The 26,956-nt window shown below is 43.3% G+C and overlaps 1 protein-coding gene across 1 annotated transcript; it reads left to right on the top strand.

The window, feature by feature from the left end:
• The first annotated feature begins 535 nt into the window (after nt 1-535).
• ttyh3a (tweety family member 3a) lies at nt 536-24,561 on the top strand. Its single transcript, XM_069674730.1, has 15 exons — nt 536-808; nt 1,193-1,395; nt 4,061-4,230; nt 5,647-5,758; nt 5,893-6,113; nt 7,488-7,583; nt 8,216-8,288; nt 8,782-8,857; nt 14,433-14,488; nt 15,004-15,096; nt 15,734-15,826; nt 16,544-16,680; nt 17,989-18,162; nt 18,577-18,652; nt 22,498-24,561. Exons 2-15 carry the CDS (start codon nt 1,270-1,272, stop codon nt 22,567-22,569), a joined length of 1,575 nt encoding a protein of 524 aa, XP_069530831.1. The 5' UTR covers nt 536-808; nt 1,193-1,269; the 3' UTR covers nt 22,570-24,561.
• The last annotated feature ends 2,395 nt before the right edge of the window (nt 24,562-26,956 follow it).

The following is a 26,956-nucleotide window of genomic DNA, read 5'->3' as shown; positions in this document are numbered from 1 at the left end:
CACAAACTGTAAATTCCTCACTGCTTTAAGGTTTGCTTTCAGGCTTTAAGCCAATGTCACATCTTTGTTTAAAAAGTAGAATTCACCCCTTCTCACTATTCATAATCCTGTGCAATAGTATGTAACAACTGTCAATACTACTGTCAATTTAACTGCCACCATTACTTCCTGCTTACTTTTGTAGATAACGATTGTAAGATTGTTTTTAGGCACTGTCTCTGTCACATTAACCCATACACTTTATTTTTTCATATTTTCACTTATATTTTAGGTTGGGTTTTTTTTATTTCTGTAATTTACACTGTATTTTTGGAGCTACCTGGCACTATACTTCCCTTTGGGATTAATACAGTTCTATTTTATCTTCGTCAACGACGCAGTCGACATTTTCCCTGCATTACCTGAATGTCCCATCATATTTACATCGTGGTGCCTCTGGGTGGCGCTGCTGGGTAACTGTTTTGTCTTTGAGCCTGAGCTGGGCTGTGTGCGGGCCGGGCCGAGTAAGCTGCCAGCTCGGTGAATGTCGTGAACAGTCACCGCTCTAGCCCCAGTCTGCCTGCACTCGGATCATGACTGGATGGAGGTTGAACTCGGAGGTGCTTGTTTGAGCTGTTGCGCTGGAAGAGAACTGCAGAAATGAACTGCGGGATTACCAACTAAACAAAACAGGATGTAACTAACCGCAGAGCAGAATGTCAAGAGGAACAAAAGAGACTTCTTGTTGCTATGCGACTCTCAGCGGACTGAACTAACCAGAAGCTAAACCGGCTAACGCTAGCCGAGTTAACTCGAGCTAACATTACGGGTAAAACTACTTTTAACAATGGACTGTTTTTGAATTTTAAATGAACTACGGCACTCTGGTGTAGACTGCTTACATTACAAGTTACTCCAGTTATCGCTTGTAACAAAACGTTAACAGGTTAACAAGCTAACTAGCTCGGCTGGGCGTGAGATCCCCGAGGTTACAGCTACTAGTTCATGTTAGCATTAGCAAGCTGCTAGCAACATCAGAGCTGTAGTTCTGTCTGTACTTGTACTCAAACACTGAACCATAAATTATATCAGCATCATGTATTGATAAGTGATAAAACTCCAATACACCATTTCTACTTTACTAGGTAGTATAATGTCTGATACTAAATGAGCCATACTGCTTTTGTTTTTGTCTTTCATTACGTATACACAGTGAGTTTCTGAAGTGGACCCCTCTCTGTGTTTACATCTCTGCCTGCTCGTCCTCTGAGTGGATCTCTTTGACTAGCCATGGCTGCGGTGGTCAGCTACTCTCCACCATGGTGGGTGAATCTTCTGCACAGACTTCCACATTTCAACCTCAAGTTTGAGCAAACAAGCAGTGATTTCCAACCAGAGGACTGGACATATCAACAGGTAAAGAACACCTCCTTTGCCTCGTATCAAATGACCTTAGAAATTGCTATTCAAGCTATCCTTAAGATGCTGACAGGAATGTTTACAAAAAAGTTTGTGGTTTATGTTCACTGAAAAATATGGAGGATGTGTTTGTGTTCAATACTTTATTCAAGCATGAAGTATGCCTTACTTTATGCTTTAAATGAATAGTTTTTCTCAGTGACAGGTGACTTGCTTACACCTGTTCTTTCCTATCACCTTTGATCCATGTCACCATCTGCGTGTAGTCATTTTATCCCTGTGTTGACCCTTTCCAGACACCAGCCAGCTGGCATTGTATAGTGTGATCCAAGCCACCTAAGTTGACCCATATATATTTGTTCACATGGTTAATGTTAAAGACAAGTTATACATTTAGGCAAAGTGATACTTTGCTTCACAGTGCATTGGTAATTTGGCTGTTTTATCCTCTCATTTATACTTATGCCATTGGTTTTCTTACCTGTCTGTTGGTGTGCAGGTCATCTCTCTTTGAAAAGTGTTTGGTATAGACACCTATTAGATTTGATTTACATTATTCAGGGGGATTAGTCTGCATATTTTCTGCTGCATTTGTGTAAACATGGGATCATCATCAAGTAACACCTGTGAAGGACATGTTTGACCCATGTCTGAGTCTAAGGATAGCTTGATAGCTTTAAAATATGCTGAAACAGCTGATTCAACTGTGAGGTTGTTGTCGTCAATTAGTTTATTAATTGATCTTTTAAGTGTTTTTCCTTTTCGGGAAATGCCTCATTATTAATCCTCTGTGGTTTTTAAAATTCCCCGAGTGTCCTGTTAATGATTGGGTAGCATTCTAGTTTAAGACACAATTGACGGCAGATGACGTCACAGGATATAAAGGGTTAACTTTTAATACAAGTGAAAAAAGGCAGACATCAGTGGAAGTCATAGAATAACAATGCCTTCCCTTTTTCTGTGGAAGTATGATTCAGAAGTGAATCACGGTTCCCTGAGAAAGAGGAAGCCATGTTCCAGACATCTTCATCAGTCGCAGTACTTTCCAGAAGCCAATAAAGGCACCTTTGTTTGGATATGAGAAGTAATTTAGACTGTAAAACTTAACACATTCCTGTTTTGCTTCGACTAACTTTTATTGTTGTGAGATATTTGTTGTCACTAGATGTTGGCCGTGATCCTTGGGTCATGAATAAGTGAGAAGGACGGGCTCTAGTTCAGACTAAATTATTATTTTAGGGAATTTGTAGCTTATTTGAAGTGGCACTAGATAACATTTGCTAAAAAATGTCTCATAGTTGTTACACTGGGAGTGTTCATTCCTGGTAGGATACTGGAAGGTTTTATTGCCTGCATAATGGCTACATTAGTACATGTTTTGCACCACTGTAAACAACATCTCTGCTAAGAGAATACAGATATGCAGTTGATGGTTGAAGCAATGTACATTTTGTTTACATACACAGGAAATACAGCTGTTTCAGCACATTTACTCACTAAAGCAAAACATAAAAGATTGTCATCAGGCGAGCTTACAATTATAAACCCGCTGTCATTGCAGGCTGCTAATTTCCATAGCTCTCACTCTGCCTTCAGGGGAAGTCTTGACTTGTCCAGATGGCTGAGCTGTGAGTGGTGCTTACTGTAGGGCTACGTCATGCTGATGCATCCCTGTGAGTCGCTGACTTACCCACTTACATCTTGTACTGATGATTTGAAAGCCAGGTACCAGAAGTAACATGCAGCAGGGATATAGTTTTTGCTCCTGGATTGCTGTTGGATTAGGTAGAATTGTGGGGACCAACATACAGGAGTCGTGTCATTCAGCCGTATTAGAGTCTAAATACCCAGTCTGTCTTTTGCTCTTATCAAAGTCAACACTTAACAGGATTGGATCATTGGAGTAGTCACACGAAACTCCCTGTTGCCTGTGCTTTGAGCCTTTAAATGTTCAGAGTTCAAGGGCTGCCATGATGGTTGACAGCCGCTGCATCAGGGCGTGTCCGTCACTGGGATGCGGTGTTGAGAAAAGTGAACAAATAGAGCAACCCTGCATGTGGTTTTTTTAACAAAACAAAAGGGGCAGGATGGAAATGTGCCCCAGCCGTGAATCCTCAGGAGTGTACAGTGAACACAGTGGCCCTCTGTCTGACCTACATAGGAAGTGCTGCTGTTGGCTGAGAGGTTTCAATATGACAGTGGGTGCTTTACTGCAAGCCTGAGAAATTTGCCTATGTATAAAGTCGCCAGTTGTAAAATGCAGCATCTATCTACCATTTATCTCTCCATTTCTTTGTCATTTCATTCACACATGGTGGACCTAAATAAACAGACTGTTCTAATCTTCTTCAAATTTGTCTTTTCCAACTTTTTTAAATGTCTCCTGATTGCATGATCCACTCACTTGCTATAATCTAGGACAAAGATCCAAGGCTGCAAAGCGCTTAAAATATGTATTAAACCTTTCAATGCACGCACATAAATAAAATGATATTGTATTATACCCTGTAGTAGAGAAGGCAATCAATTTAAAGCTCTGCTTCAAACATACTGTGCGGTCTTTTTCTGCGGGACACTTTGGAGGCCCATTATCTTCACTGTTATTGATGCGAGAGTGCTATCAGCAATGAAGTTTCCATTACTCTCTACTTCTGTCCATCAGTCTATCCTGTTACTGGGAGGTCTGGCTCTCGCCTGTCTGGCCCTGGACCTCTTGTTCCTGCTCATCTACTCCATCTGTCTGTGCTGCCGGCGGAACAAAAGCGAGGAGCAGCCCAACGCCGACTGCTGCTGCACGGCCTGGTGTGTCATCATCGCCACACTTGTGTGCAGGTGAGTGTAAACACAGGAGCGGTGTGGTGGTGATTCAGTCCCTGTTATTGGACATCCCCAAAGCAGAGTCACCTGTCCTGTTCATTTTACATTGTGATCCTTTATTGTAGGTCAGCTGTCACACATGTGTTTTTACTCACAGAGATTTGATGCAGTGCTCTGCCATCAAATCCGCCTCATAAAATAACTTACACAACACAAACACCAGACTTGACCTATATACATTGGCTTCAATGCTGTGTTTTGTAACTCTTATTTTTTAAGTTGATGATGACAACTATACCATCTGGACCTGCTTTGTTTCCTTAAACACTGAATTAGTTTCCTGTTTTCTTCCGTCTGTTCATGTCCCACTGGAGAGCCATCATTGTTGATTCAGAGTAGCACAAAGAGCTGGGAGACCTGATGAGTACAAGAACTGCATTACAATCACTGTATCTGTGTGTGTGTGTGTGTGTGTGTTCACAAATGTGTGTTCAGTCAAAGCAGGAAGAGAGCGAACATTTCTGCGCTTTGTTTTAGTTTTGATCTTTGAGCGACGATGCCAAGCATGGACTCGATCAAAGCGCCGCACTACAATATTGGGATTATCCCAATTTTTTTTTCCGTGTTTCCGCTGTTCTTTTTAAGTGTTTTTCCTCGATAGGAAAGAACATCACAGAGTTTCCACAGTTCACATCACAGCAGGGAGGTTGGTTTTGTTTTCGCTGCGACTCTGCCCCTGCCACCTTTTTCACACCGCCGCAGAGTTTGAGCGGAAGAGATTAGCTGCCCTCTCGGAAGAGGGGAAAACTCATTGATCCTCTGAGTGCTGTTGGCTGAACGGCGTTAGACTTGGTCTGACTTATCTTGGAGCGATTCACCTATCGTGATCCTACTTGATGAAATCCACTCTGGCATAGGGTCGGGGTTATCAAAAGGACCAACAGCTGCAGCACAGGAAGAGATAGAGCTTCTCGTTTCATGAGCACATGACATTTGTCAGTGGAAATACAAAGAACATGCAGAGCAATGTCAGTAATAGCGTCTATGTTTTTTATGTGTATGGACCCAATGAAAGTGTTTCTCATGCAGTTGGCGGAACTGTTTTTCTGCAACCTGAGGCCTGTCTGTGCTAATGAGAGCTGATCTCCTGCCTCAGTACAGCCTTTGTCAGCCCTGGTGTGGGGTTTGGAGCATAGCTGGTCCATTCCTCTGTGTTTCCATGGTTCTGTATGGACTCTTTCTGCTGGAGCTGAAAGGAGCCCGTTGACTGGGGTCTGAACCGACAGGGTTAATGTAGAGTTCACACGCCTCTCTCCCTGCCCCGCTATCCCCCTCGCTCGCTCTCTTCTCTGTCTCCTCTCTGTGTCTCTTTTGGCTAATCCCTCCTCCTCACCACCCTGTCTCCCCTCCCTTCCCTTTGTCTCCCCTCAGCGCTGGCATTGCCGTCGGTTTCTATGGGAACGGCGAGACTTGTGATGGAGTGAATCGGCTGACGTATTCCCTGCGCCACGCTAACCGCACAATCACTGGGGTGCAGAAGCTGGTAAGACTGAGAGCACAATTTATGCCAGCAGTTTTAATAATTCATCGCCCTTCTGCCATGAGCATCCTGTGTTTCCCCGTACAGCTTCTTCTCCTCTCCCATCATGCCCTTGTTTGTCCCTGTGCTGTGTCCAGGTATATGACAGTACATCCTCATTGAACCAGACTGTAGATGACAATCTGCAACAGCTTGAGGGCCAGTACGCACAGCATGCAGACTACCTGTCCATCATCCAAAAGCTGCAGGGCCAGCTGGACGAGCTGGTCAGGCAGATGGTGGAGATTCCCTTCTGGGACAACACCAACATCTCCCTGGAGGAGCTGGCCGTAAAGATTGAGCTTTATGACTGGTACAGGTAAGACTGAAATGGTGCAGTCTCTGCAATCACAAAGAGTGCCATAAACAAAAATGCACAGTAAAGCTTATCTTAGTAAGGTGTGGCAGCAGCAGCAGCAGTCTTTATAGCATGAAGGCATCTCAGACAACAGTGGAGCATGATTCATTTGCACTCAGACACATGCTCCTCAACTTATTCTCTGCCTTGTGAAGACTTTGCTGTCACTCCTCTGAGTTTATATATTGTCGAAAAGTTACTTGTTCTCCTCCCCGAGGCCAAACAGTTGGATGTGTTTAAGAATTAAACTCTGAGGTAGGAAGCAGATGCAAGCTAAGACAGCAAGGAATCAGCTTTACTTGTTCGGCAAATCAAGGTCTCAAACTCGAATTTATTTTCCCAGTCTGGTAATCCCCCTTTGCTGTATCGAGTTTGCTTACGGGTAAGTCTTAAACCGTAAAACAGGAAGTGGCTTACTAAATGGCTTACAATGTTTTCACAAAGAGCCACACACAACATGAAAAATAAATGTTAAATGACTCTTTTGTGGTTATAAACTCAAGAAAATGAACACCTGTATCTGCAGCTCTGCGCGACTTTGTTGATTTGGATTCTAAATTTACAATCGAAGCACAAGTCTGAGTTGAATTACAACATTTCAGCATAGCTTATCTGCAGCTGCACTTCAGGAGAAACAATAGTCATTGCAGTAGTGTGAGATGACGGAGAAAGCTTCTTTGAAGTCACCCGTATGGCAACATCCTTTCCCCTTGAAATATGCAAACAACAAATGTGGTTGACAAGAAAGTACAGTTCGTACGGCACATTTTAATAGCAATTATTTATTTATTTAAGCAAGCAAAAATCTTCTTGGCATAGGTTTGAACTTTATTTCAATTTCATTCTGAAAGTATTTCTCTTAGTTTTTATGAGCTACCGTAAAATCCGGACTATAAGTCGCACCAGAATATTAGTCGCAGTCTGTTTTGGGGGTTATGCCAGAGGGAAAAAGGTGTTCTATAGCTATTTATGAATAAAAATTCTAGCCTACCATCTGTTTTCGCCATGTCAAATTGCTATCCTGCTAGCTACCGGTGCTGCACTGGCAATCAAGACGCCGCAAGTCGGTGGCAAAGCTTTAGCTAAATTATAGCGCCATCGTCTGTGTAAAATGCCATAACACAATAAAATACCTCTCTACATTTTATACTGGTATATTGGTCGCACTAGTATACAGGACACAGCCCACTTTTTAGATGAAAAAAAAACGTATTACAAGTCTGTTTTATACACCGAGTTATTGTGCTTGCCCTAAAGCCAGAGCTCTGTTTCCCTGCGAGATGGTATGCTGTGCTGCTCTCAGCCATGTGTCGTTAACGACATTTGTCCTCACAGGTGGCTCGGCTACATAGGCCTGCTACTGTTCGACGTCCTCATCTGCCTCCTGGTGCTGTTTGGACTCATCCGCAACTCCAAGGGAACGCTCATAGGGTGAGTCTCATTACACGATCGCGGCTGCAAAGACACTTAATGGAAATGTTTGTCCCCTGGGAAATTATTTAAGCTGTTGTTACAGAATGAGTGTCGTTACCGCACATGAAGCCTTCAAACTAAGCAGGGACAGCTCGTCTTATTAGTCGGTCATGCTATAAAATATCAACTTGGTCACCATTCATTTAGCATAAGCATCTTGCCTTGGGTGGTTTAGTGATTACTAATCAAGCTTCATGACGCTCTTAAATCTACAGGGCAGGCTTTTTATGTTAGTTGCTGTTTTATTTAAATAGAGCAGCTATAAAAACACTGTTTGCATTTTATAGGCAGTAAAAATTAATAAGGTAAATGCACTAAAGTCTCAGCATGGACCTGTTAGTGTTTTACCTCAACAGCAGATAAAATACCATAGTCTATATTCTCTATAACAAATAGTTAGTTTTATACTCATGCTTTAAGTTGACGATTGTTTGGAAATTAGATTAATCTGCTAAAGAAAACTGATCCAATTTGAGTCACAAGGTTTGACCAGCTAACTTAGCTGACACATATCTCCCTCTACACTATATGGATTGTTGTTGCACTATGATACTGTACTTAAACTCCTCACCTCTCCTTGCTCTCCCCAGCGTGTGCTTGTTTGGCGTCGTGGCTCTGGTAATCAGCTGGGTCTCCCTGGGGCTGGAGTTGGCCGTCTCTGCGGTAAGCGTCTCCGTCAGAGCGTGATCCTGTTTTCCAGGTAGAGCTGCACGGTTCATTATGTTTAATTGGCTAACACGATTTGTGTCCGTGCAGCCAAGAATGCAGGATTTGGCCACGGAGGAGGAGCGTTTCTCCTTATTAGTCTCTTATAATAAGTCATAAGTCATAAGTCAGAAATGTGGCAAAGAATGACAAGACATGTAAAAGCACAATGTGCATGCTGCAACAGATCTGCGGTGGTGAGACTGAGCTCACCAAAGCAGCTAATTTGGCTGATTTAGGGAGACAAAACTACAATATTGATTAGTTTGTGTTATTGCGCTCAGCTGAGATGAAGTCAGCTTGTCTCATTGTAAAAGCTTCAATCAATTACTCGCATCTGGTGTTGTGTTTGTGAACTTGTTCGACTCCTTTGTAACCTTTGTAAGCAGTGGGAATTTCCTAACATTTGCGTCTTCCTCATTTTGAAGTCTTTGTTTTCTTGTTTTTCTAGACCTCCAGTGACTTCTGCGTTGCTCCCGACATGTATGTCACCAAAGTGGTTAACCAGTACGCAGTCATCAATCAAGGTAGGAGCCATTAACATCAAGCATCATTCATGTGGTGCTGAGATTGCCTTGCTGTTATGACAGTGGTGAATATAAATCATCTCAAATTGCAGTGGACATGTTAGCCTGAAATGGGTCTGCCCTCTGTGCTCTGATTATTGTTCAACAGTGAGAAAGCATTGTTCTATAAAGTGGGGCTTGTCTCGTCCGTGCCCTGTAAACCACATAAAAAATACTGCCACATCTGCAGCCGGGGTCAAGAGGGCAATAGGCTGCCTTTTTAAGCAGTGCAGAAGCCTCTCTAACGTGTCTCGTTTAAGTAATTGGCCAATCTGTCCCATGATGGGGGGGAGCGTGAGCGCTTCTGCCTCGTTTATGTGTGGGAGTGCTGTGCTGTGTTGTGTGTGTGAAGGAGATAAGAGCGGAGGATCAGAGTGTGTTTCCTACATCCCTCTTCAGTTGTTGAAAGAAAAAGGGGAGATGCTGCTCAGAAATATAAACACAGAAGCCTCTCTGCCCTCTTGATGAGCTTTTTTTCCAACATCAGTTTTAGAAATTGCCCATGTCTGCTCTCCTCTATTAAATATCTACTGTACAAGATTTCCTCTGAACCATGAGCACCAAGTTATCCATGCACTACACTTTAATAACACCGCAGCTATGAGGCGGTTCTCCTTGAGGCTGTTTCCTGCACGAGGGACATTTTCAGTTCTATTTCTATTCTATAATGCATGTTCACTGTTCAGCCGTTTGAAGAAGTTCCTCTTTATTCTGACTTTTGAATTAAGTTAACCATTATGGTAATATTTCAACAAATATTACCTTTCAAAAAGGATCTCTAACTCTGTTGCTGTATGTTTTCAACGCTCTTCATGAAATTGCACCAGACAAATCTCTGGATAGCAAAAAGTGTGTTATTACTCCGGTGAATTTATTACTAAAGCTGTTATATTTCCCCTAACTTGCATCATTTCAACAACCCTCATTGTTATGTTTTCACGCTTTCTCTCCATCGCACACTCATGCCAGACAAATGGTCTTAATCCAAACAAACAGAGAGAGAGTTCGTCTGGGACGTTTGTCATGTAGCAGCCTGCTTCTCTCTGTTATTCAGATGGTTTCCTGTTAAAAATTATAGCAGCAGTGACAAAGATGAGTTCCATCTCTGAGGGCTCTCATACGAGGAATAAATATAACTGCTGATAATAACAAGATACTCCAAAAGGAAGATAAACTAAAGCTCCAGGGACGGGAACAGATTTGATGTGACTCTTTTTGCCAAATATTTTCACCTGGTGGGATCATGTGCTGCCAATTTTCTGTCCAGTAGATGAGCAATCTTCTGACTGTAGGCCCAAATAATACTTGGATTGTAAAACTGAACAGCTCTCAGCTCTTGTCCCAGTCATTGTAATGAAGCTTTATTGTCGGCTGAGTTATGCGCACATTAGGTTCTTTATTTTTAGGCTTTGGGACCAAGCCATTATGCATGTACGTCTGGTCGTTCTAACAGGATGTCTCAGGAAAACCTTTAAGAAGTTTCTTTGAATTTGTTCAGTTACCCCCTAGAAACTTGAGGATGAAAAATCAGTGTGATCTCATAAGGCATATTTTTGGCAAAAACTCAATAATTCATATACTAATTATTACCAAATTTCACACGAGGAGGACACAATGATGAAGCTGTCCCATTATTGTGCAAGATATTCCAGGAACGCCTCCAGGAAAATGCTGAAAATTTGAACCTCCATTTGGTCTCAAGAATACACATCACGGTTAGGTCGCATTCTTGTGAAGTCTATATCGCTATCTGTTCTCTGATATCATAATGACAATCGATTTTAAAGCAAAAACTGTCCTCACCAAGGTGGAAGTCAATTCACGTAATATAAAAAGTCACAAATCCATATTGGTGGCGATGTTTAGGTTGTACAAACGACACTTTCACCAAGGAGACCAGAGTTTTAGTCCCATGTGAAACCAAAAGTCAACATTGTAAAAATGTTCAAATCTTCAGTATGATATGAGCCTGGACAGACATGAGTGTAACCTAGGGATGCACGATATTATCCGCAAGTTATCGGTATCTGCAGATAATGGCTTTAAAATGACGCATCGGCAGATATTTCATTTTTCTGCCGATATTTTCTGCCAATAATACAACGCTTTAATTCTGCTTAAATACTCATTTATACTCTTCATTTAATATATTTTAGGCGTGATATCAATTCCACAACAGGGGAGACTTGATGTTCTCTGCAATAAGGTGGAAAAAAACATATAATGTAACGGTAATGTATCGGTATCGACATAAGCAAAAAGGGTTGGAAAATATCGGATATCGGCAAAAAATCCGATATGGTGCATCTCTAGTGTAACCTGCAGCTTCGCTGGTCGGCTGAGGCATTCACAGTGCAGTGGTAATTCTAGTCTCTTTGTATGGAACAGGGGCAAAAGCTAAAGCCCCATTCACACTGCCAGTTCAAGGCAGGATTATTACACCTCTGTTACACCTCGTCTTCAGACACAAAAAGGCGGAATGGTGGGGCGAAGTCATTTTGCCTCTGGGCCGACATCAGAGGGAGTAACAGAGGCGATACTGCATCAGTGTTAACGGCCCAAGGTAAAATAGCAAAGGTGGCATGACATCAGAGCTTCGTTATGGCGCTGTGGGTGAGTTGCAGTGTAAAAAAGGGCTGATGATAGAATCACATGAAGATGTTTCCTGAACTTGTTTTTTTAATAAATACAGCCCATGAATGAGTCGTCTTTCTACCCACTGTATATTGGCAGCTAGATTTTACTCTGTGTGTCAGCAGCACAGTTGACAGTCAGTGGCGGAGGAGTCGAATTCAGCCCTGTGAATAAGGCATCAGCAAGTTCTACATTACCACGAATTTGACTCCAACAAATCTGCTCCTCCTGATATTTGCGTGTGGGTGAATGTGTGACAGAGGCTTGCTTCACATGTACTTCTCCAGACCGGAAATCCTCCCTCATGAGTTCACTCGACTGAGTGGGAAACGAGCTCCTGACACAGCAGTGTTGAGTGAGTCACTTCACTTACACAATCTGTAAGGTTGACCGTGGTGCTCTTCCAGCTTGTATTTGTGGACGTTGCTGTAGTTTGTAAACCACTCAGGATTTCTCAGCGACTCCTACACTGCTGTGAGTTCGAAAAAGTAACTGGAGTGGGTTGTAATAGCATGTCAAAGAAAAAGGCCTTAATTGCAGCCTGTCTTGGTGTATGGTTTACTGTGAGAAATACATGTTTGGTCATGTGGTGATCCAGCAGTAATTCCAGAGTAAACACCCTTTGTGTCGTTTTACCGGAGGCTCTTTGTGACAGCAAGGGTTAAATCATTGGCTCTGTGTTCTGCTGTTGCTTAAGTGTTGCTCCTTCAAAAGAAAAGCAAATTAATTCATATTATTACAGCATGTGTGAACTCCGGATTAACTCAGCGGGAGCACGCTTACAGAAGCAGTCAGGCTCGAACATGACAACAGCGACACGACAAAGCTAGAAAATAGAATCAAATGCCTCTGCATCGGTCTGTTTGTTGGCTTCTGGCCTCTTTCCCAGAACACAACGGTGGCAGCTGAAGCAGTGACTCAGATGAGAAAGCACAATGCACCATAAAAGAAGAGATACCAAAATAACAGACATAACTACATTCCCCCCGGTCATATAGGAAGGAGCAGTCAAGGAAGGGCCATGATCAAAATGCTAGTCCTTAGAGAGTGTGTACAAATCTCTGACCACCCCTCCATGTCAGTTCTTCCAAGTAATACACCTAAAGTGCATTTTTACTCAGAAATAAAAACATGTTTCCAACTTACAGTCCAAAATATATTAAAGCCAGACAGATACTGATATGGGTATTTAAGACAAATGGTGGCAACACTAGTTACCTCAATCCCAGTTTGGCATTTGGGCTGCATTTTCTTTTTGCGTATAAGTGACATATATCCAGATTCACATGTATCAGTGGGAGAGCTAACACTGGCCGATATATCTTCCTGACCAATTAATCTCTCAACCTTTCCTGTAACATTAAAGGAGCAATTCGCCCCTGGAAAAAAAGCCACTGTCAGTCAAAACTGGTTTTCTCTGTTATCGATAGAAAAAATAATATTTGAAATTGACGCCATAGCGGTGGAAAAAAATGTACAAACAGCTCATTGTTCTATATTCCTACAACATCCAGCGTGCATTGCACGCCTCCCTCCGAAAGGAACAGTCCAGTGAGAGACGCTGGAGTGAAATACTGTTTAGCTGCAGGCAATGGCTCAGTGTGGTACAGAATCCTAAATGCGACGAGAATGTGCTGGTGGATCGTCTATAAAATCTTCAGGTCTGCAGCCTACATTTCAAACCTGACGATTTTGAATGAGACATGACATCGGAGGCGGGCGTCCTAGATTGAGGAAGTGTAGTTTAGCGAGCTCCCTGTCCTCCGCCAGATGACTCGTATTACGTAGTCTGGCGGAGGTTTTCCAGGGCCCGTTGCGGATAGCGTCCTCCAAAGGCACAGAGCGAAATTTCATTTCTTTTTACAACCATAATGGCATTAGCTCCCCATAATAGCTAGGGGTGTAAATTGCAAGTTTCACAACAATGCAATATTATATCGATTCTTTGAACAGCGATGTCACAAAGTCTGCCACAATACGATTTGGATTTGATTCAATTCAGGGGCTTGCAATCGATATGAGACAATATATGTCCATTAACACAATCCATTACATTCATATCATCAACTCAAGGAAAGCAACAAAAATTTTGTTTCACAAAATGTATTCCTGAACTCTGAAAAACATGAAAATAAAAGCACGAACATAAAAAGAAATTACAATCCATTCTTTTTTTTTAAAGTACGCTTCCCACTCCACAAAGCTGTTGTGGAGTGGGAAGCGCTAGCTGACCTCGGAGCTGTGGAAATGGTAAAGCCCTGCCGTGGGAAGGTGCACTTAAGATGGGGGATCACGATATGGATCGATATTTGCATTTTGCATCAATGATGTTGTATCGTTGGTCATTGAATCGATATATCGATCCAGATTGACGTATTGTTACGCCCCTAATAATAGCATAATAGGACTGAGATTGAAAATCGGCGAACTGGCCCTTTAAGAACACAAGAAGCTTGAATCTGAGAATTTTTGGCATTTCCATTTGAAATGGACCTTTTTAAAAAATTCATTATCAGAAATGTCGGCAATTTCTGTCGATCATTTCAGCTCTAATATTATGTTTTTAAAGGTTGAAGCATTCAGATTTCTCGGCAGGAAATAAAGCTTCATGTTTCCTGTTTGCGTGGGCTTCTTCTTTCATGTTTAATGGAGCAGATACAATCAGTCAGTTTGCAATCTATCATTTTTTTTGACACATAAAAGGGCCAAAATTCCACTTGTTCAGGTGTGTTTTTCTCAGTGCTTTTGCTGCTCTCCTTTGACAGAAATCTGACATTAATGAGGTTTGGACTATCGGTTGGGCTTTGGCTTATATAAATAGTTGTTCCAGACGCAGCCTTTCATGTGAATGCAAGTGGCTTTGTCTACATATTCTCTTCTTCTTCTGTCCTTTTCTTTCCAGATATCCTGAAGTACTATCTTAGCTGCAGTCTGGAACAAACCAACCCCTTCCAGCAGGTTTGTTGCATAAAACACTAGCATTCACAATCGTATAGACATACTCTCTGCATGTCATGTATGACCTTGTTATTGGTAAGAATTCAAGTGGGCACAACAAGCCACTCCCATTTCTTCAAAGCTGGACTTTTTTCCATGCAATCGCACAATACTTTCCATTCATCCGGCAGGATGCAGAGCTGCTTTTCCTGTGTGTCCGCGCTGATAGCGAACGCCTGCATGAGTGCATGTGTTTTAGAAGATAGAGAAGTGAACGCCACTTTTACTGGGAATCTATAGTTTGCTTTAATGGACTACCTACATTTTATGTTGCAAACCACATTAATAAATCACAAGTTATGAGTGCTATTGAAGTCCAGGCATCTATTGATAGAACGACTGTGAGGAAGAAGGGAGCTATATATATATATAAAGTATAAGCTTTAAGCTGTCAGCATGCTTTCACAGGACTACAAACATTAAAGAAATGGAAATACTCTTGAGATGCTCGCTAAAGTATTTATTCTTTATTGCAGAAACTTTCCGGGAGCCACAAAGCTTTAGTGGAGATGCAGGATGACGTGTCTGAACTGCTGCGCTCTGCCACCAGAGAGTACACACAAACTAAGGTATGTTTCACTTCACACTGAAGGCTAGCTGTGTCCACGAACCCCCCCCCCACCCCCTCTCCACGCAACAAGCCGTCCTGCTGTATTGTACCGTTTGTGATGACAGAATATCCCATTCAGTGGGACCGAACAACTGACCTGCAGAGAAGTGAAGTGCACCTGTCCACATAAAGACCTGCTGACGGCCCACCTGGGACCTGCATTATGTCCATTTAGCTGCATTAGGCTTTCACTGGCCCTTGTCAATACAACACTGGGCCATTGTCCAGCGCTGGTCCTTACACTGTGTTGACAGAGGCACAAATGAGAGCTGACATTGGGAATCGAGAGAGGCATATTTCACTTCACATGCCCGCACAGACAAATGTGCTGAGCTGGTGAAAACGTCTTTATCGGCCAATCGGACGTATTTGGCGCTGGAGCTGTAATGATAAGTGGAGGAAGAGGGGGAATAGTCCCTTTTTAAATGTATTGTACATTAAAATATGCTATTTCAGCTCGAGCTGCTTTGTGCTGTTGTATATTGATGGGAGACACACCCCTCATACATGTGTCTAGAATGGATAACCAGTGATTTAACAATGACTTTTCACTAGCTTCACTAGCTCAAATAATCCTGTTTCCAAACTGTTTCCAGGGAAGTTTGGAGGAGATCCAGGGGATACTGAACACCACAGAGATCAGTCTCCATCAGCTCACCGCCCTGGTGGACTGCCGCAGCCTTCACATGGTGAGCAGCGAGGAGCAGGCTTATAAACGGAGACGATCTTACTGGGAGGTTTCTCCACGTCTGATAAAAAAAGGACCTGTCGATTGATTTGCTGTGACATCTTTGGAGCTTCAGCGTAGTTGTACAAAGTAATCCCTTCTTTTCTGCTCGTGCAGCTGAGTTCACCTGTCACCATAAATAACATTTCCCTTCCTCTTTGTGAGCTCTTGTCCATTTGATGGCGGCTTTGTACCATTTATGAAGCTGGCTGGATGACAAGTGCTCGGCTGTGTGAATGCTTTGGAGGATTGTTCCTCCGTGGCTTCCAGATTCTGAGTGCACACGTGCAAGTGAAGCACTACTTTTTTTGCTTTCTGCATTCCTTTTCTCTGAAACATTCACCCCGATCCGGCACCAGATCGGAATTGGAGTATCTTAAGTAGAATACGTAATGTGTTTCAGCTGTGCAGAGCGAACAGAACGGATATTCTCAGTCATGATATTGCAAAGGTTAAAAAAAAGAGACTTCCTTCCTTTAAGCTTGCCAACTATGATTTTTTTTTGTTTGACCTAGTTTAAATAAGAAATCACAGCGGCTGCATTAGACCTTCTTAGAGTCCACATATGAATCCTTTCACTACATAAGCATTCTTCTTTTGCTCTTCCTTTAAGTTGTTAAATTTCTAATCATTTACGAACCTTTATTCATATTTAAAGCTTTCTCTCCCCATTCTGCAGGACTATGTCCAGGCCATGACGGGACTCTGTTATGATGGACTGGAAGGCCTCATCTACCTCGTGCTCTTCTCCTTCGTCACTGCCCTGATGTTCAGCTCGATTATTTGCAGCGTGCCGCACACCTGGCACAGCAAGAGGTAAGGCGGCCGCTGTACACACCTGTCAACTCACAACCAAACACGGCCGCTCCAAAAGCTTTTAAGCTAACTTTGCTTGAAGGACTGTGTACACAGAGAGAAATAATTTAAGAGGATAAACTTATCAATTAATTATGGTTTGATAGTATTTCTTTTAACCTCTTCAGCGTTTATTTTTACAGAGCATGGATTGACAAAGAAGTCTACACAGATATTTGTTTGTTTACCTTTGAAAGAACGGCTGTGTTAACCACCAGGACTTGTCCAGAGGGCTGCAGCTGCTTCCTCAAATAGATTGCTTCCCCGTTATCCCCCCTAATTGTGCGGAGCTGGTGTCTCTTTTTTTTTTCTGCAGCTGAGGGGTGAAATCATTGTGATGTCTTTGTCCTATCTGCAGCAGATAAGGTTTGCAGGATGGCTGTGGGGAAAGCGCTTTCCCCGGCACAGCCCTTCAGCTCAGCTGCACCACATAATTAGCTGATCCCTCCTAACCAACTGGGAGGGGGGGGGGGGGGGGGCATGTTTATCAGTTTGATCTCAGCTGGAGCTTCCTGTTATAAAGCAGAGGCTTACATGCTACCAGCCTGTTTTTCTTGGTAACCCCTGCCAAGCTTCTTCTGTTTGATTGTTATAATGAAGCCAGCATAGAAATAGTTTGGAGATTTTTGATTAATATTCAGGATGAGCATTTCTTCAGCATTATAAATTAATGAATGAGTACGTCTGCTATGCACACTTTGGTTAATACATGTATTTAAAATGCACTGAATGAAGTGGTATGATCTCATTTATTAAACATGCAGGAAATGGCCTGAAGGGTGAACACTAGAGGGAGACAGGCTCCATGCTGTCCGTGTCATTGTTGCTGTTTTGACAGACCATGCTCAGTTCATTATACTTACCTCACACACACTATAGAGCCTCTTTGTTTGAGACGAATCAAGTGCAGCCACGGTCTCTCCGCAGAAGTAGGCTGCTGCGTTTATCCGACAAGGGGAACGAATGCATTTATTGTCCTGATGCAAAATTAGGGCTTTTAATTTTCCAGCTGAAACTGAACCAATTACATGAGGCTATTTTTACCGCCTTTGTTCGGGCCCATTAAGGTCAGTGGAAAACTGCATCCTCTCTGCTTCACACACTGCACTGTATTCTTCTTGTTTCTCTCCCTCAGGCAGGGATGGAAGTGAATCAAAATGAGAATAAACACAGAACGGCACCACGTGGCACTTCTGTGCTCCTTTTGTTGTCGGATAGGACAGGGGGTCCCTCTGGTGGTGGTTTCACTCTGCTGTGTGTTGTTTGCAGGAACGAGGAGGACAGTGAGGATGAGTCTCTGAGCCACGGGGGAAGGCAAAACCAAGATAACCTGTACCGGGTCCACATGCCCAGCCTGTACAGCTGTGGCAGCAGCTACGGCAGCGAGACCTCCATCCCTGCTGCCGCCCACACCGTCAGCAATGCACCTGTCACTGAGTACATGTAAGTCACTGCTGCTGCTGCACACTGCTGAGAGTTTGACTTTAAAGTGGTACATAATTTATTTTCACAAGCAGCCTGGCTGATATTAGAAACCTCATGTTCTCAGCAGCCAGTTTTTATGTCTCCAGAGAGGCGCTAAGCTCTCCTATAGAAAGCCCTGCAGTGGCCGGCACATGCAGCTGTTCCTCTCCAGCTGTGATGCCTGAGAAACCCAAAGCTCCCTGCCTTATAAGTGAAGCTTAGCGTTCGGGAAACTGGGGGATGGGATTCCCTTATATCTGGCTCTGTATGATCAGACCTTGGATTGCTAAACATGCACAGCGCCATGTATACAGGATATAGTTTAATGTCATGTGCTGCGTGTAGGGTTTATGTACTTGTTATCATGATCTCACTGTGTGTTTACTTCAACAGGGCGCAGAACGCCAACTTTCAGAACTCCCGCTGTGAGAACACACCTCTGATAGGACGAGAGTCTCCTCCCCCCTCGGTGAGTGTCACATTTCCTATCAAAACATGAGAACAAAATAGGACTGTACGAACAACTCAGGGGTTCTTTGGCAGCTTTTTATGAGGGACCAACCATTCGCCCTTTTACACCAAAGAGCAGAAAGTTTGGAAATAAAGGCCAAAACAGGATGTTAGCACATTCATGTGTGTGTTTTTACCACATCTTAAGACCCTAGAAGAAGTGGATAATTACACCAATGATTAAAAGCGACAGAAAGAGTCTGTCTATTTCTGTTGTAGAACATGATTCCCATGAAATCATCAGCAAATTGTTTTATTACTCTTAGCTGGAGCTTAGTCTTACGCCTGGACCCCACAGGATCCGTGTCCGCCACGTTCCGTATGCGCTGCGGTTCTGGTCCATCAGAGGCGCGCGCCCTCGCCCACAGGAGGCGTTTCTGGGCCACCCAAGCAGCTGAATTCGCGAGATTGCAGGAGAACTACATTGTCACGCGGGAAATGCGAAATCACGCGATAACAAAAATGTTAAAACAGAGCAACAACACAACAATTCAGTTTACACGTCTGAGGTTGATTATCTTCTCATTTGGTACACTACTTAATTGAAAACTACTTAAAACGTGAGTGTCTGACTTTCTGTTTGGAACGATCTGCAGGCGGCCTCCGTCAAAAATAGACTTGGCGTGTATTTTAAGCAGAGCAGAGGACGCGTCAGAGACGGACCGTGGCGCGTGCTGTGGAAACACGAGCATTGACTAGAGAGGACGCGATCAACAACGGAGGTCACGGAACGCGGCGGACACGGATCCTGTGGGGTCCGGGCGTAACATCACTTTTATGTCACGATTGTCCTTAATTAAGAAAAGGCCATTCCTCGTCCTAACGCGTCGATACCAGTAGCTTCGATCAGCCTCAATTTCTTCCAAACCAGTCCGAAGTTCCTGCCTCCTGTGCAGGGACTTTTTTACCCACAGAAGTGTCCTATAGGAAGTAAATTAAGGCCCTGGTTGGTTCCTGTTTCCTCCGTTTCCCAAAAGGTTCTTGGTTCTCTGGGAAAGTTCTTTTGTTAAAAACCTTGCTCTTCACTGTGTATTACGGTATCTCCATAAGAAAAGCTTACACAAGAGCGTATGCACCACACAAAACAAATTTAGAAACATGGCTTACCATTATTATAATTGCTATTTTGATATGAGGGCATGTTTTTAATAGTCTATAGCACTATGATAAGATACTTACTCTCATTGTAGTGACACCTTGTTGGTCCTCAGTCCTTCTTTCTTATAGACAAACAGCAAACTCACACATATGTACATACCAAAACACAGTATGTAGGCAGTAGGCTCTGACCTGTTAAAAAGAGCTCAGTATCATGTTGTGTCTAATTTGTGGTTTCCAAGAACTCCGCTTGAGTTGACAAGGTTTGCAGATGTAGAAAAGGGTGTTTGATAATGTATTAGGGTCAAGTCTCAGTCATTCATTCCTGCCCCCCCTGGCCTGAACCTCCTCCAGAGACCCCCCCCTCCCTGGTGTCTGTGTGTCTCCCTGGACCTAGACACTGCTTTGTGTATCTTCTCTATACTCTCTTCTTGTGGTTTTTTGTTTTCTCCTGCGGATCCACACAGTTGTATTTGACTGCCGCCGACAGTAACAGCGGTCACAGCTGGCAGTTAAAGCCTTCGGAGAGTTCAAGATCGTTTTGGTAACCTCATCTGCATATGCGAACAGGTACTAAACATGCCCGCCTCCTCCACCTGCTGGCCTGTTCCTCCTCTGTACCACCCCCCAAACCCCCAGCTCTACTCACCCTATGATTCAGGTCCCTCCAGGGCTGCTGGACCCCCTCCTCCCTCCACTCCTGGTCTGTCCTGACTCTTGCTAAGTGTCCCACCTGGTGTCTCACCTGATGTTTGTTTCCTGTGGCTCTGGGCTGCATGTTTCCCTGCCCCTCCCCCCTGCACCACAGACTTATGGGAGGGACATGTGAGTCTGTGACTCCGCCCTGGAGCTCACAAGAGACTAAATATAATTAGGATGCTGTTAAACCGTTTCACTGATCCTGTGACACTGTCTTTATTCTTGAGTTTGAGGGTGAACTCACGGGGGGTGAGAGTAAAACATTTCACACCTGCTTTTGAAAGCGTAAAGGAAACAGTCATTGTGTGTGTAACACAGAAAAGTTGCTACTTAAAGGTACAAGTTGCAAAATTATTCAGAATGTAGGGTGTTTCATGTCTCAATTAGTCAGTATATGCAAACCTAACAAATATTCTACACTAGTAAAATATAAAGTGCTGCATGTGGTAGCAGTAATGGAGGCAGATACATCAAAGGTAAGTCGTGTGTCTTTAACAGGCCGTGCTAGTGGACTCTAAAGGGCGATCACAACACACAGGATTATACAAACACATTTAAGTGTTTCTGTTTGAGTTTGAAATGCAGCCTCTGTGTCCTTGTATCGCCTTGTGTTACAAAATGCATGGGTGCATCCTAAATGTATATAAAAGACGTGCAATGAGGGTTTTAATGAAAAAAGGTGAAAGAAGTGCAACTAAAGCTGGAGAGTGTTTATAGAACTCCTTGTATCTGGTGTCCCCGTCCTCTGTGACTGTTTCTGTGATGTTCATCAATCATTTACGATCCCTTTAGATTCCAGCGCTCTGGAGTTACTAGTTATGGAAGGTAATCTGTGTAGGATTTTCTACAGTCTGATAAATAAACTGTTCTGTAGTGTGCTTCTTTTTGCATGTCCAAACCGTGTATTTTTGTGTTTCTCTGCTTCTGTTTTTAATGTTTTATTTACCAGAAGGGATTTCCTCTCAGTCATCAAAGAACACAGGGGGGAGTTCACTAAGAATGAATTGCGGCCGCTGATCATTTGCGCTCGCTACCTGCCCTCTCTCAAGGTCCGATTCACAAAGCAAATTGCACTGATGACATTCAAGCGCAAACACGGCCATGAAGTTTCGCATATCCGTGCAGTTATGCTCTTGCTTTACTCTCTGCTGCGCCGTGCTGCGCTCTCGGGCATTAGTTGATTAGTTCGCTGACAGATCTTAACTCCATGCACAGATCGATGATGAGCAGGGAGAGGAGGGGGCAGCTCTATTAACTGTTAATTGTGAAGTGCAGACTCGACAGGTGTTTAGTAGTTTCACTCTCTGTCACGCAGCTTCATTTTAGCAGCTCGTCCATATAATAATCTCCGTCATGTGTAACGCTCCAGACCGTCTCCACACGTAGACAAAGTGTGCCGGGGTTGAGCCTCGCACAGCTGATTGGTCTCCCGATTATAATAATAATGACAATATATTATTAACAGATTGTTTTTACAGACAAATCCAATTTTTGCTCACACAAAAGGTGGATTTGTCGTCATGATTAGTGTAAACTTGTGCGTGACAGCCCTTATAATACTGTGCCGCAGTTACCACCAGGTCTCTGCAGACGGTAATATGTTCATTCTAAGTGCGCGGTGCTGTTAGCGCTGGTGTTTGTGAATTAGGTTTTTTTTCCCATGAGGATCATTTGCATAGAAAGAAGCCAAATTTGCCCTGGATGTGTGCGTAATGACTCGTTTAAATACGCGCAAACGGCACCAAAGCACAGAGATGCTGTTTGCTCCACAGCGCACTTTGAGGTGCATTCAAGCCTCTGCGTGTGCTTGGAGGATGAGGCAGAGTCTTGCGCAGGTTTAGCGGGCGCAAAAGCCGCGCAACCCTATAGTGAATTCCTCCCACAGTCTATAAATATGTTCCTTTATCCAACATAAACATGCATCTTTTAATTTCTGCCATATTTAACAATGAGAGAACTTGACATGGAATTAGTTTTAACTCTTTCGTGCTCTGTTTTTCTCCTCAGTACACCTCCAGCATGCGGGCCAAGTACCTGGCCAACAGCCGACCAGACCCCAACAACCCTCCGTCACAGTAGACCAACACTGGACTCCCCCCCCCGTTTGCAGCGGTGACGTCTCTGAGGTCTGTCACCCAAACGATCACTCATCCTGTCAGCGGGCTGTTAGATGGTCTCCAGTCGCTTTCCTCCACACCACTTGACTTACAATGAGAAAACCAAATGTGCTTTTGCAATACATCAAATGTCATCTCATTAGACGGGAGCGCACAAGCTTTTTTCCTCCGTTTCCCACAATCCTCGGCTGACGTTTGTTATTGGGAGAGTCGTTGCTGGGAGCTCATCCGCCTGGACTGATGTTTACACTCCGACTATTACTTTACACATGAATGCATCATGGCATGAACAGTGTCATGTCTGATGAGGCGTTGCAGTGTTGAGGACTCTGGAAGTGCTCATGGACTAACTGATGACTACTGCTTGTTGTTTTATTTTGTGAAGTACTGTACTGCACTCTTTTATTGCTGTGGGGGAGCAACAGAGATGCCTTACACATGTCAATGAGGAGTACTGTTTTTTCCCACATTATTTCTCACACTGAACATACATCAAACTTATAGAATAGGTTAAATTCCCAGCCCGACTTCTCCGCTTCTTTCTGCTTGTGAAACTTGAAATGCAACCCTCCTATGTTTGCGTTACTCTCCGGTTAATGTTGCCATACTGTATATCACACACGCACATGGGTTTGTTTTTGCATTTCCTTTTGAATCTGATGTCTGGGACCAATCCTTTGGCTTATTTCCTTTGGCGTAACACATTGATGAGCCACCATTCCACAACAGTGATGAAGCTGTGAACTTAATTCTGGCACATTCTCCGAGAGGATTAAATAAGGACAAGTGTGGAAATGCAGCTGTTTGACAAGGAGAGTCTCAGTGGGATGACGATGTTCATACATAGAAAGAGAAAGTTTTTATACCACTGGAAGCAGAGACTTTTTTTTACAGCCCTTTTGAAGACGACGATAAAGAGTACGCAGGATGTCTTCTGCAACATTTGCCTCTTCACCAGACTGCTTGTTATTCTCTCCATGCTCCTGTTAAGTTGGAGAGCCTCAGCTCCCTTAACAGAGCAGGAATTGTCCACACACACACACATCCTTGACTCTGCCTGGAAATGATCGTCTCTATGAAAAGCAGCAGCTCACAGTTATAAATTCCTCTCAGTGATTATTCCATCAGAAATCTTACTGCAGGTTTATGTGAAAATATGCGTAGTGCAGCTTCTAAGAGAATTTGAAAGTGATGCATTGGCGATGCAGTGTCTCTTAAAATGTGTTTTAGCATTTATAACTAAAGTAGATAGGAGTGAGTGGATGCTGTGAAGGGACCGCGATAACTTTACTCTCTTTAATCTGGATATCGGCTGATTTTCCTGCTAAAGCGTGATGACCTTTCACATGTGGAGCGAGATGTTTGTACAACTTTTCTTCTTAGACGTGCATTTTGACCTGATTTGAGACCGTGCACACGCGTTCAGCACAACTCTTTTACTATCTTTTTCAATGTCTTCACTTTAGGCCAGTTTGTAAGGTTTGACAAGAAAATGACTTTTTCAGATTATTTTCACTCTGTAAATCAATATTACACTGATGCAACATTTCCATTCTTTTGGTGGTAGTCACATTCTCTTTGTTGTTTGTTATGCAAAGGCTGTTGTACAGATTATAAACTTTTACAAAATGAAGAAAAAAAAGTGGCTGAAAATGACGTTTCAATTTCTTAAAAAGTTTATTCCACATTTTTTAACTTTTTATATTTGATTTGCTTGTAGTTTTTTATTTTTCATTTTAGAAACGGTAGCAAGCACAATGCTTCATTAATGTGAATATTGTCAAATAGATTTTCATTGAGTTTTATTCTGGAAAAAAAAACCACTGTAGATGTAATCTGTTTTTTTATTTTTTGCATCTTTTTGTTTGCAATCTCTAAACATGTGTACATGTAAAACCTGTGGTTAAATTGAGCTTGAATGCTGTGTTTTAAAATTAAACAAACCGTAACTGTAGTTGATCTGCTGCTTGGATTTCTTTTTAATGTTGAGAAGCTGATGAATCCTGACACCCTGACCAGAAACAGACACTAGGTAGCAGCACCACTCCACTGCAGCTCTGCTGTCACTGCTGTCTTCACTTCACAGAGGTACTGAGTGTTTTCTCTTTATTAAATACTGTTTTTATTTTGTTTCAAACATTGAAGAAGTTTCTGTTTTGGCGTACTTGGTCAGCAACAATGTTTAGCTCGGTGGTACGTGTCAAAGTAACATCCACGTGAATGGCAGGACCCCAGGTTTCCCAGCAGAGCATTGCCCAAAGCTTCACACTACCTCCGCCGGCTAGGTCCCAGGTTAGCGATGCACACACTCGGCCATCCTCATGATGTAAAAGTGGCTCATCAGAGCAGACAACCTTCTTCCACTGCACCGTGGTCCAGTTCTGATGCTCACGTGCCCATTGTAAGCGCTTTCAGCGATGGACAGGGGTCAGCTCGGGGCACCCTGACCGGTCTGTGGCTACACAGCCCCATACGCAACAAACCGTGATGCGCTGTTTGTTCTGACACCTTTCTACCAGAACCAGCATTAACTTTTTCAGCAAGTTGAGCTGTAGTAGCTCTGATGTTGGATCGGACCACAAGGGCCAATCAATGAGCCTTGGCCGCTCATGACCCTGTTGCCTGTTCACTGGTTTTCCTTCCTTGGACCCCTTTCATAGGTCCACGGCAGACCGTGAACACCCCACAAGAGCTGCAGTTTTGAAGATGCTCGGACCCAGTTGTCTAGCAATCACAATTTGTCCCTTGTCAAAGTCGCTCACATCCTTACGCTTGCCCACTTTACCTGCTTCCAACACATCAAATTCGAGGACTATATGTTGACGTGCTGCCTAACATATCCCACCCACTGACAGGTGCCATTGTAACGAGATGATCAATGTTATTCACTTCACCTTTCAGTGGTCATATGGCTGAACGGTGTATATTAATGCTGCCTTTACTGTTTAGTTGTAAATCTAACCTTTGTTTAACAGGGAAGACCTGGCAAAGATGACCCACATAACACAGGTATCACAAGTAGCATGTTAACGTGGCTCAAAAACAGGCCGTGAGAGAGAAAACTTGACCTAATATTTTCACTCCTCATGAAACATCCGAGCAGACTCGGGACGCCGAAGATTATCCGTGTAGATGATCTGGGCTCCCGTAACAAATTCAACTCAGTCTGGCTCTGCTGACGTTACCTGGCTTCACATGGGTGATCCTGGATGATCGGCATCACGAGGATGCAATTACAAGTGACGTCACTGCAACCGTGAATGAAGTCAAAAAATGAGATGCAGCAGTGATATATGCGTGGGAAAATGTGGTTACAGTGATAGCTAAAAGTAATATTCTTCAAGGTAAAATATAAACATTATTATCACACAACTTGAAGGCAACAGTTATAGATTATTTAGCTTTTTGTCTGATGATGAACAAACTAAGATGTCCTGGAAGACAAAAGTCCACCACATGAATCAGTGAGGAGTTTCGGATGTTGAGTCTGATGCCTGCACACACAGCCTGCCACCATAATGCTATTTGTTCCTCTTGCAGTGACAGGCTGGCCTGACCTTTCTGGTCCGACAGCAGGCCCGAGGTCAGTGTCAGCACCGGGCCACCAGTCTGGTTTTGTCAACATCCTTCATACCGCCAGCCAGCTGCTGTCGCCCCAAAACTCTGACCTCTCATGCGCACATCTGCCGGATGAAATGGATTATAAACAGACCTTTATCTACTTTATCCTCTGAATCTGAACATTTACTATTTTGTAGTTTTTAGTTTATATATGTTTCACTGAGCTTTCTCTTTCAGTTAAAAGACTACAAACAGACTACTTAAATATTAAAATGCACCAGTTTTTGGCAGTAGCTAAGACACATTTCTCTTGTCTTTCCAGGTATTTTCAGTCTCACAAGCTGAATCCAGAGATTACATCACCTCCCAGCCTCCCTGCTGTTTACTGTCGTGGCGTCACTAAACAAAGCAGTAAACAAAGAGCGATGAAGGCAGAGAGCTTTTTACAACCCCGTCTTACGCAGGGACCTGGGGATGCAAATGAAATTTCACACGGTCTCACTGTCGAGGAAATTGAATTACCCTGCTTGTTGCTGGACTGGAGGAATGCATTACTAATGCTTTGAGGTGAGGAGCTGAATGGAGAGGGAGGAAAAGGGGAGGGAGGGTTCCTGCACCCTCTGAATCCCCCCGCAGACACTTCCTGGGTCTGGCTGGGATCTCTGTCAGGTGGTTGGACTACAGATCTGCTCTTTTTTAAGATGCCAGGCAGCTGCACGATAGCCAGGAGACACAGCAGAGAGTTAAAGCCGCTCAATGCCAGACTTCCATCTGAAAACACACCGTTT

Source organism: Semicossyphus pulcher, unplaced genomic scaffold (assembly GCF_022749685.1).
Source record: "Semicossyphus pulcher isolate SPU_LCO1_2020_fin unplaced genomic scaffold, fSemPul1.0.p SCAF_23, whole genome shotgun sequence".
Taxonomy (NCBI): domain Eukaryota; kingdom Metazoa; phylum Chordata; class Actinopteri; order Labriformes; family Labridae; genus Semicossyphus; species Semicossyphus pulcher.
The sequence above is the reverse complement of the archived record's forward strand: the minus strand, read 5'-3'. Positions and strand labels throughout refer to the sequence as shown.

Bases quoted from the DNA above. Each gene is read 5' to 3' on its own strand.
- ttyh3a (XM_069674730.1), top strand. From the start codon at position 1,270: ATGGCTGCGGTGGTCAGCTACTCTCCACCATGGTGGGTGAATCTTCTG. The intron at 15,097-15,733 runs GTATGTTTCACT...AACTGTTTCCAG, and splicing joins GAGAGTACACACAAACTAAG to GGAAGTTTGGAGGAGATCCA. The intron at 16,681-17,988 runs GTAAGGCGGCCG...TGTTGTTTGCAG, and splicing joins CACACCTGGCACAGCAAGAG to GAACGAGGAGGACAGTGAGG.